Source organism: Haplochromis burtoni, unplaced genomic scaffold, assembly GCF_018398535.1.
Source record: "Haplochromis burtoni strain Fernald_Lab_line unplaced genomic scaffold, NCSU_Asbu1 Contig_298, whole genome shotgun sequence".
Taxonomy (NCBI): domain Eukaryota; kingdom Metazoa; phylum Chordata; class Actinopteri; order Cichliformes; family Cichlidae; genus Haplochromis; species Haplochromis burtoni.
In genome coordinates this window covers 261,341-273,053 of record NW_024582659.1, presented here as the reverse complement: position 1 = coordinate 273,053, position 11,713 = coordinate 261,341, and the positions used below count along the sequence as shown (strand labels likewise).

Sequence of the window (11,713 nt, the reverse complement as noted above, 5' to 3'; positions counted from 1 at the left end):
GCTGTGTCTTTGAGGTGGTGGTGGCGGTGGTGGAGGGGAGTAGACGGGGGCTAGAATAGGTGGTAGGCGGGAGAGAAAGAGGAGGAAGGTGGCGGATGAGGGGTGGGGGTTGGGGGGCTGGCTTCATGCCGACAGCCAGGCCTGCCACGTCTGCGTGCCCGCTTTGAAGTGTCACCTTGAGGGAAGAGCCGATGGCCGGGAAGCCGGGAGGGTGGGAGCCGCGGAGAGGAGTGGCACGGTTGGCATTGCCAGACACGGCGCTTTAATATTGCATGGGCTCCCGTCCATCTCTGTACACACTCAGGACATTCCTTCTGCTTGATTTAGTTTGAAAGTAGATCTTTGTTTTTTTTGTTTTTTTTTCCTCCCTCTCCTTTCCCCTCCTCTCTCGCCATGCTGTGGCTCAACACCTGTGCTTGTTTTGTGCTCATTCCTGCCTGAACAAATGTCAAGCTCTGCAGTCAGAGGAACTTTAACAACTCCTTGCATTATGAAAGTTGACAGCGTTGCATTTGGCCTGCTGAGTGACATAAAGTCTGTGCAATATTACGTATTACAGTGCAATAAACATTCTGTCGATCAAAAGCTAATATGTTGACAGAAATATTGATGTTTTCGTGAGAAAAATTTCTTTTTTCATAAAGCACACGCATACACACACCAAAAAAAAATCTGTTAGTACAGTGAAAATGAAACCAATGTGTTTCCAGTGCTGAAGATAGAAACTTTAAGATCAATATACAATTAAAAGAAGATGTGCAGACATTTTATACTTTCTGGTCTCCAAGACGCTTTTCAGCCCTTAAACCCTTGGATGCTGAGAAAATGTAAACTTGGCAAAGAAAATCTTTAGTATGAAGCATTTCACATTTCAGAATAAAACCAAAGAAACTGGCAGATCGATACTCCCATACCTTAATGGCCAACTTTCTGTAGAATCTTACCAAGTAAAGGCAAAAAAGAAACTCTCACTCTAAATTTGCTAATTTCTAATACTGCTTTTATCCCTTCCTCCAGTGCCATCCTCCCTTTATGAAAACTAAACCTTACCGTTGGGGACTCAACTTAAACTTTTATTACTTCTCTCCCATCATCACTGTGCTCGCCTTCGCCTGACCTGCTGCCAACACAGTTACAGAACACGGCAGAGAATTAAACATGGCGTTGGTTTGAGAAGATGCATAAGAGGGAAGTTTATCAACAGAGGCTGCAGGAAGGAGGTGTTTTGAAGTGAGGAAAAGCGCATTTAAAAAAACACTCACGCTGCACGCACTTTCTACCCACTTTAACAACCGTCCCAGTTCACAAATAGTAGTTTTAACTCCCCTGATTAGCACTGACATCTGCAGCCTTTCATCTCTCCCTCCATCTTGTTTTTTTAATCAGATTAACCCAAACGGGCATCCTTTAATGGCCTCTTTTTTAGGAAAGCTGAAAGAGGAGAGATAATTAAAATAATTAAACCGCTGGGACCGGTCTGTGCACGCTCATCTCCGGCTCTTTTCTTTTCTTCTTGCCTTTAAGTTTTGATTCCGCCTTGCTTACCAATTCAAGCAGCACAGAAAAAGAGAGGGAGAGAGAGAAAGGCTCATCATCCTCACTTAATTGCATTAAGTTGACTCTCGGAGGTCCAATTTTTCCCTCCAAAACCAACAGCCAATGTAGGATCTGATCTTTAGGTGCATGTCAGCCTTCTAAATGTGGAAGCGGTGGGGGGAGGAGGGCACACTTCTAAACAGTCTTTATGGAGCATATTTATTTAGTCAGTGAGTGTATTTTGCATAAGGCCAAAGATAAAAAAAGAAAAAAGGAGGGCGGGAGTATCCTCTTTAATGATTATTTATTCATGGACTTTTAAGCTTTTAATGAGGACAAATGAAGGCGTTTTTCAGAGTGTCAGTATGTAGTATGCTTACCAAAAATATTCTTGTTTAGCATTTTCTTTTGCACTGTATGTCCACAAGGAATAAACACTAACATTTAAATATAAGTAGGAGTTTGGAGCAATCAGTTTATCTTGATCTTGCATACAAACATCAAATCTCCCGCAAGTTTTGATCAAATTCTGTAATGATGATGCAGATGATGCTGATTATGATTTAACAATTTTCAGTGTTCCTTGTAACTGGAGCTAAATCTCATTGATAACCACAACAACAACAACAACAACAACAACAACAACAACAAAAAGAAACTGAAATTATAGGAGTCTGGGTGTTTTTCAGAATAAGAGTTTTCTCATTTATTTCCAATTAAAACACCCATGACAACGTTATCAATCAACAGCCTTGGAATTGAACTGTTTTACATCAGCTATTCACGCCGGTGTAAGTTATTCCCCTTCATGCAAACACACGTCATACACTGGTATATTGTAGCTTCCAAGCTGACAGCCCAAAGGGAAAAAATTAGGCTATACTGCACCATCTGAGTTATATTCTACATTATAGGTGTACATATCTTGAATATTATAATTACACGTCTTCAGATGAATTCAAACTTCCTGTCAGAAAGAATCTAATGAATTCTTGCATGAGGATTTTACTGAGAGCAACAGCCCTGACATCTTCCTCGGAGTGCAGCCCCAAACTTTACACAAGCTTCGATGTCTTTTTCCCCTCTCATACACTTTCACTTCATTCAGATCATTTTCACAGGGCTTCATTTCAAGTTTGCACCAAAAAAAAAAAAAGAAAAGAAAAGGAAGAATCCCTTTGCTGGAAATACTTAAGATTTATATTTAAATTTTCATGGAATCTTTGAGAACATTGAGGAGCAATTTCACATTTGCACTGACATCTAATTTCTCAAGTAGAGTCTGAAAGCACAAATTGCCAAGGATTCCCTATGTGCCCAATTATCCTGCATCAATTTCCTTGACCCTGCGGAATGCTGGTAAATTAATCATATCACTTTTTCCCCCCCTTCTTCTTTTTTTTTTTAGGGCTCTCTCTCGTGCAATACATATGCACACGTTTGATAAACTAATCATACTTGGTCGGTTGTATTCAGAAAAAAAAAAATTCTCTGAAGCAGGATGAGAGTCAGCAGTCAGGCCCAGAGAACTGGGAACTGATGCAACATGCAAAGTCACATGCATAAACATGCAATCCATAAGCAGAAAAAATACAACGCAAAATAACAAAAAACCTATTCATTTTTGTATTAGTAAAAACTCAATTGTATTTATTAATCAGTAAATCATTGTGTCTAGTTTTCTGTATGCAGTATTTATAGACAGTAGATGATGGTAGAAGTATTAAAGAAAATAATTAATGTGAAGAGTCATTGGCAATATTATCAATACCTTTATATAAATAAATATACACATATTTTTATGTTTATACACACACTTTAACAGCACCATTAACAGCCTAAGGATCTAAAACATCTACGGTGATTGCCTGCATAACAACGTATTTACCAGGCTGCCTTACCTGTTGATCCCAAAGACTATGGTTGATCCTAACATGGCTGCAGAGTCTGGCGTCTGTTTTTGGAGGAACAGTGTCCTCTAGTGGAAGCAACACAACACACACAACAGTACAAGTACAAGTAAATTAAATTAAAAAAGAGGGCCGTGGAAAAACAACAACCATAAAACACTGATCTCAGAAATGTACTCATCATTTGGGAAAATGCAGAACAAGTGTTCTTCTTAAATGTCAAACAGCTAGGAAAAGCTGTATTTTTTTAAGGTATTAAACAAAATCTAATGGGGTCGGGTACAGATGATACACATGTCTTTACTGTACATTGTGTAATTTCTTCTGGCTGCAGAGCTTTTACTTTTGTTTCATTTTTTAGCTGTCCCCCCCCTCTCACGTTTTTATATAAAAATTCTACTACTTATTGTCTAGATTTTTGTTGTTTTGTATGTAACTTAAACACAAAAACAAAGGGCAATACAAAAACCTTTTAATCATGTAATACACACTTGAAATCTTCAAAAAAAAAGGCAAAGCAGCACTGATAGTTCGAGCAGTTGTTAATGATGCTGAGAAAACTAGATGAAAATACTATCACGCAAGTAAAAAAAAACAACTCTAGGTTTAAAGAACTTAAACCTTTGTTTTGGTTAAGATGCTGGTATGTAAAAGATGAAGATTTTCTTTTAACTTGTCTGAAACTGGATGAAGTGATATTTGCATGGGGCGGGAGGAGTGGGAGTCTCCGTTTATTTGTTGTTGTTTTTTTGTTGTTGTTGTTTTTTTAGACTTCTGACTCTAATTTCATAATTATGAAAAATCTGACATTCTGAGAAAAAAAAAGGTCAGAATTCTGACATTATTAAAGAGATTTTGGCCCTGATCCTCTTCCATAAAAGTCACCTCATTGCTACTAGCTATGTTGTTTATATCTATTAAATAATGCGGCAGAGCCAGGGAGCATTAGCTCGATGTCGTGCTTTTCTCCGGTAGTTTAGGATTTTTGTTGGGGTATTTGTTCAAATAGTTGGAATAAAGGCCATACTAGGTAAAGCTGGGCCCAAAAGTCCTAACTAGTCAATTTGTGGACGCACTAGAAAATACTTTTACATAGTAGGCCTATTTGCTATAATTGCCCAGGCTAGTAACTTTGAGGCTTACTATTTAACTAGTTAGCCGTAAAACATTCCCACGTGACATTAAGGACATTTACCCCCATTTACTCCTCGTTAATACTTAAAAGAGTTTATAGTAGGTGGACTTACCTTTAGTCTGGACAAACCCCTTTCCCTCCCTGCTAGCAATCTTATCTTAACTAAGCTAATCTAATCTTATCCTTGCCATATTATCAACTAAACTTTAACTGCCATTTATGGAAGCTTGTTTCTGCTGACACTAAGTATCTTGAAATTTTTAAATTCCGAGTTATTTTGACTTTTTGCAATTTTCTCATTTCAATTTCATCTGTTTTTTGTTTGTTTGTTTGTTTTAAGTGTTTTTAATTATTGTTGTATGGGGGACATATGTCAGAGGTAAGAATAAAAAACCTGTACAGGTATTACAATTAAAGCGTGGAATTTTATACAAGCAATGACTTAGACTTGGAGCAGTTCAAAGTCTGAATAAACATGTCCCCCTAACCCATTAAGCAAATTGATACCTTTTTGTTGTTGTTGTTTTTTTAACCAAATTAACACATAATCAAACCAAGGATATCTCCTACATTTTTATTTTAGTTTTACAAGTTCACAATGTCGTTTGTCTTAGGTTTTTTTTTCCTATCCCAGCTGTCATAGGGCGAAAGGCGGGGTACAACCTGGACAGGTCGCCAGTCTGTCGCAGGGCTAACACACAGGGACAGACAACCATTCACACTCACATTCACTCGCACATTGACACCTAGTGGCAATTTGGATTATCCAATTAACCTATCCCCACAAGCTGCATGTCTTTGGACGGTGGGAGGAAGCCGGAGTACCCGGAGGGAACCCACGCAAACACGGGGAGAACATGCAAACTCCACAGAAAGACCCCGGCCTGATGGTGGAATTGAACTCCGGACCTTCTTGCTGTGCGGCAACAGTGCTAACCACCGTGCTGCCAATAATTTAAAATTAATAATTTTAAAATTTATTAAGTCCAAATTTAAAGAACTTGAACTTTAAATTTCTAGTAGCTTAACTGAGGAGAGTAAGCTTATTTGTCTACTTCAATTCGAATGGGAGGTCACTTCCTAAATTAATAATATTGTCAATGAAGATCAAGAAACTAAAATTCAGTCAGAGCTGAAAGTAAAATATTAACCCATTTGGTTTTGTCCAAAGATTAAACTCACAATGACCAGAAAAAAAAAAACAAAAAAAAAAACGAGGAAAACTCAGAACTGTAGTGCAAAACATTGAAGACGATCTTTATTGTTCACAGTTAAACACAAGCCACTGCTTTACGAACTTCCTTTTTTGCCATTTTGTCCCAGATTCTCCAGCTCCGGTGAGAGTCCTGATTTCTTCCTTCAGTTTGTGCTGATTGTACCTTCTGTCTTGGTTTCTTCTGTCTTGGTTTGCTGTAGATACTACGGTTGGCATTTAAAGTGGATTGTTGAACATGCTTTAGATAGCGAGGCAGAAGGAAAAAACAGCAGGAGTTCCCGGTGGACAACAGGATTTAGATGGACTTCCACAGCCAGAGTTTACTTCTAATACTTCCAAAAGGGGAACAGGTTACTCCATGTTTATCAGACCTGCAGAAAGGAAAACCCATCGGACAGAATATGTCTGTTTTCAAGCGTAGTGAACAAGTTGAGAAACAACACTTATGTTTAGAGATGACTGAGGTCAGCCAGAATGCAAATATATTGCTTGGCACTTTCAAAATAATCGTATTGAACTGAATGTTGTGATAAAACCTGGGTCGTGCAACCCTGTCAGGTCTGATTCAATTTTAGTTCATGTACCCCAAAATTAAAAAGAAAAAAAAAAGGGGGGGGGGGGGGCAGGGGGTGTAGAAAATGTAGCATTTATAAAAATTCATAAAAATGTTACCAGTTTCCAAATCTCATTCACTCACTTTCCTTTTTTGTGGAAATAATCATTTTTGTGTGTCCGCAGCACCTACACTTAAACATTTGGATGCAAAACCAATTTTCCTTTTAACAAAAATGTAAAGGTTTGTCGGAAATGTTCTGCTTAAACACAGGAACAATAAAGTGTGGGTTCAAAATGTCACTAGAACAAACCAAAAACTCAAGCGAACTTATATTCGAACTTTGATTAGAAGTGATAACTGATGAAAAATAAACAGTGTTTTCTTTTTTTTAGAATTGCTACCATTTAAATAGAAAAAAAAGAAAATGTTTCAAACAAAAACAAGAAAAAAAAAAAAGTGAGTAAGCTGTCAGTTTACCCAAAATTCAGGTTTTCTGACTTGTGCCAGTTACAGTCAAAGAGACAGTTTCTGCCTTCTCAGCTTATGCAATAGTGATGAGTGGAATTTTGCTCACAGCTTTTAGACATGATCTCTAAATATTTCAACAACAAACCGTCTGTTACTGTGGATAGCCACACCACCACAATAGAAAGTAGCTCCAATTTAGGTGAACTGACTTTCTAAAAAGTAAATAGTCAAGGTGTCCTGTGTAGGGAGCTTCATGATTCTTTATCACTGTTATCAGCTTCCTGTCAGTGAATCTTTCAGCACCTTTGTTTTGTCAAGCGTAGCGTGCTCACTGGTAACATGCTGACATTGCTTGTATCACATTATCAAAATTCTTCAGGGAAATAAAGCATTATGAAAAAAAACACAAACAAAAAAAACCCCAAAAACAATTATAAGTAGAAGAACGTGGGGTGAAAATCCTGTTGTCCACCCAGAGTGACACTTAGGGAATGGGACAAATAACACTGAATTGCTGACATGTTCCTCTTGTCGATTTTGTAGCTCTTCTCCGTCATTAAATTTCAGTCTCCCTTCATCCCGGCTCAGTCCTATGTCCCTAACTGTGCTCATGATGGGTCTCGTTATAGTCCATGATCTTAAGCTGCTGCTGCCGGGGGCGACTTGACCCTACCTGTACCCTCCCACCACCAGGCCCCGCCCCTGTCTTTCTGCAGAGACTTTCCTGCCTGGAAGCCCTCTGCTGCTTCGGCTCAGAGGCGGGCTCCTTGGTGGGCACAGTGAGAGGAGTAACGGGGGGAGGGGGAGGGGGAGGGATGGGCGAAGGTGCGGGGCTGACTGGGGCAATACAACTTGGGCTTATCGACTCCACGCACAGCTCAGTCTTCAGGCCGTGGGCGAGGCCAGCGAGGCGAGGAGGTGGCTGGTCCTCATCACACTGGCTCTCACTCTTGTTGCGGAACAGCTCACGTGCCCTCATGCCCAGGAAGCTCTTGGCACTGGGGTAGGAGCCCACGGTGAGTGGTGTGTCGGAGGCAGCCAGGGGAGTGAGCAGGCTGGCGTGGGGGCAGGACAGGGAGGGCTCCACCAGCAGGGGTGGGGCAAGTTCCTGACTGCCGTTGATGGAGTTTGCCGTTGACTTGGAAGAGTTGCTCGCCTTTGGTTGCCCTGGCGATAAAGTGCTGCCATTGCCATGAGGGGAGTCATGTGGTGGTCTGCTGTCTGTGTCCTCGTTGTTGTGAATGTTACTTGGTCCATCTGGCACGATGCCACTGTGGTGGGGAGAAAAAAAATTATTTCAGAGTGGACCAAATAGCTGAAGTTTTTTTTTTTTGTTTTTTTTTTTTAAATGAAAAGAAACAGTGAAACATACATTTTCCATTTTTTCCCTCCTCCAGGTTATTTATGAATAAATTAGACAACTGACATTTTTTCCCTTACAACTAAAGATTTGCAATGTTAAAAAGCCTATGAACCATCTATGATCCGCACAATAATAGAAGTTATCTATGAAATACTATGCTATCCATCCATTTGTGTCTGAACCAAAGTGTCAGACTCTAGTTTTCAGCTCTGCGGTTTTAGCACTAAAAAGAATATTATATCATTTGTAATGTACTAATAATACGATTTCACCAAACTGAGTGTTGGTGGATTTGCACACACTCTTACAGGTGCTTTATTATATGCCTTTAAAAAAAAAAAAAAAGCGCTGTCACACACTCACACACTGATGGATGCATTAGAGGCAACTCAGGGCTCAGTGTATTACCCAAGGATACTTTGACATGCAGGTTGGAGGAAGCAAGGACTGAAACACTGACTTTACTTTTGCATCGCAAAAAGTAACATCACAACTCCACCCTGACCTGGAGTCACAAGGCATGTGTGGGTCATCTCTGCCCTCTGGTGGTGAGCAGGAGGTGGTGCTGGCTGGAGCCTCCATCTCTACTCTGCTGTAGAGCTGCAGGAGTTCAGTCTGCAGCAGCTGAGTGATTCTCCTCTGAGCCTGATACCTGCTGTCTGAGGCCTGCAGCTCAGCCCTTCAAAGAAAAGAGAGAAGACACTGGTTCAATGTAGGAAAAGACAAACATGGAGAGAGAACATGAGACAAAATTGTGGGGGGAGCCAAATGTTTTGTTTGTAGGAAAAATGATCTTGCCTACTTGCACAACTAGTTTATGATCCGTACTAAAGTAGCGATCCATCTTCTCACACAAAGATTACGACAAACGCTAATTTTCAAATTACACAATGCTGCTTTAAGTTATACAGAATAGAGTTACATTAAATTCTCTTTTTGTTTGAATCCTGGTGCTCACTTTGCTTGACATTTTACGTCCTCGAGGAACTTCTTTTGCTCTGCGATAAGGTGTTCCTTCTTGGAGAGAAGCGTCTCCAGCTCGGCGACTCTCTGCTGCGCTGCCTCGAGTTTCTGACCCTGAACCAGCAGACTCTGCCGTAGAGTCTCCACCTCCTTTCCGTAAGACACCTGCAGCATCTGGGCCTCCTGGGTGGTGGGTCACAACACAAGAAAAATGCATGATAATGGGAACAAAATACAGATTAACATTTTCTGCAAGCCTTACTACAAAGCTGTCATATTCTACAAGGTAAGTTATCTGCAAATTAGCAGTAAGTGGTACATAAGCACAGTCATGTCTTTGTTTCAAAGCATTATGATTAGCTGACTACCTGTGACTTCATTCACCAGAGTTCATATTGCCATGAAGTTGAAAATGCTTCACTGGGAGAGTTTTGTTTCACACCCAACAAACCCAATTAGTGTCCATTTTCACTTCAGTACGTCATCTCTGCTGTTCCCTGCAAACACACACGTACCTTTGTGTTATTGGCGTCTGCGTGCTGTAATTCCTGCATGGACAGCTTATGTGCCTCCCCGAGGAGCAGCAGCTGCTTGTTCAGGAAGCTCATTTGCTGCTGGGTGCTCTCGCTGTTGCTCAGCTGAAGGACAAATGAGACAAACAATGATGATGGAGGGCAAATTAGCAATTATGCTACAAATACCCTGTTCGAAAGAATTTGAGAAAAGCAGTCCTTAATGATCTGACTCTGATAAACGTCCAATGAGTTGCGGCAAAAAGTCATGTGATATTTCAGTACACAAAGAAATCCAAAAGATTTCAACTTTGTTTAAATGTGTCACACTTTACAGCCATTCTGTGAAATCGTCCTAAGAAATTACTTCCCAGGTCGTGATATTAAACCATATGGCCATGGTCTTGAAGAATATCTTGACTGCCTAATAAGTGAGAAATTTAAGGAATAATTCAGAATATGGTGAGGCATCTTTTGCCTCTGCCAACTTGTACTTAACCTGAATATCGTGAACAAGGACCTTATATATGACCCTATGGATGCTGTCTGATCTGAAATGAATAGACGCCTCCCTGCTCATCAGGATTTCGGTTCAGTCTGGGTCAGAGGAGGGAAACAGACTTCAGACCAATCCCAGGAGCCAGAAAAAACACTCAGACCCCCTGTGTCGCTGACCCAAAAATAAAGAGGGTGAGACAATATCTCCAAGGCAACGAGCCCTGGGACAATCTGCATGTTTTTTTGGAGCTCCCCAAGTCTGACCCAGCTGTCTGCAAGCCTGCTCATGGTACTGCACAGTTTTTCCATTTACAGGAGAAGCAAGAACATAGAAAAATAGAGTAAAAACACAACCTGACTGTGTTAGGAAGTTAGTGATCTCTCACCAGTGGCCATATAGGTCTGTTGGCAAAGACACGTTAATGTCCCTGAAGTTGAAAACTTGCTCTGACAGAGAATGATAGATATGATATAAGGATATCAGAGCTTGACTTAAAAAAAACCAGGTCAGGCACACATACCACTGGATTGGAACTTCCTATAGCAAACGGTATAGGAAGTCTTAATATGAAAGGCAATCAAAGACTGTGAGGGGTGCACCTGCAGCAGCTTTAAGTGCAGCTGCTACTTTTAGATTCCTCACCACAGGCTTGAAGCTGGCTTAGAAAGTTAACCACTTCTCTCTCTAACTGACTCAACTTTCATTTCAACCTGTGGTGACTTCTACCGCTCAGATACCAGACAGCAATTTTTGAGTCAAGGAATCAATTTTCAATCTGGTAAGGAGCACAATGTCTTCGACCTTCTCATGTTGGTGCACTGAGAATTTGTCTCCCAAGGTTAACCTGCGAGTCCTGCTGCCTAAAGACAAGCATCCAGTTTTTAACTACCTGAACCTTTGTACAGATGCACAACCCTGAACTAAAACCAAATTTAAATTTGGCAAGTCTTACAGAAGGAGTTACAGTGTGCTGTAATCACACCACGTACAGCATAGAGACACCTTCCTTTTTTCTATAACAAGTGGCAAAGCCACCAATCATCCACCAGGTGGAGGTTATCGCACTAGTAATGTAGCTACAAAGGTAGAATGTCACCAACAAAAGCCGAAGTTCTGACTGTGGTTTGAAATGATCTCACACTCTGTACTTCTTTACCTTGATAGTCATCTGATTCAGGAGGTGACCAGTGTGACAAACTTTGTTGTTGGCCCTTTGAAGCTCAGCTTCCAGTTCATCCATCTTCTTCTGATACTCCTGCAGCTTGCTCTGAACATGCAGGACAGATTTAGATGAATACCAAACTCTAATGTATACCGTATAGAAATGTTAGCACATCATAATATAAGAGTGAACGTGCATGTGTACCTGGAGCTCCTGGTTCTTGGTGTAGTAGTCGTCTCGACCCTGCTGCAGCTGTCTGATCTGACTGTGCAGCCTGGTCACCACCGTCTCCCGGTCCTCCCACAGCTGCCTGTATCGCTGCTGCTCCACTTGCAAGCTCTCCCTTAGAGATAGGATGTCCACACTCTGCAGGTTCAGCTGGTCCTTCTACAC

The 11,713-nt window shown here is 40.8% G+C and overlaps 1 protein-coding gene across 1 annotated transcript in view; it reads right to left on the bottom strand.

Annotated features, from left to right (window-relative positions):
- Positions 1-5,812: 5,812 nt before the first annotated feature.
- The window catches only part of tsc1b (TSC complex subunit 1b), a gene marked incomplete in the record, with an annotated part of 24,267 nt that continues 18,366 nt past the window's right edge, over positions 5,813-11,713 (bottom strand). The window contains 6 exon segments of the mRNA XM_014339761.2: positions 5,813-8,092; positions 8,690-8,863; positions 9,143-9,330; positions 9,663-9,785; positions 11,315-11,425; positions 11,525-11,707. Coding sequence (XP_014195247.1) covers positions 7,420-8,092; positions 8,690-8,863; positions 9,143-9,330; positions 9,663-9,785; positions 11,315-11,425; positions 11,525-11,707 — 1,452 coding nt within the window.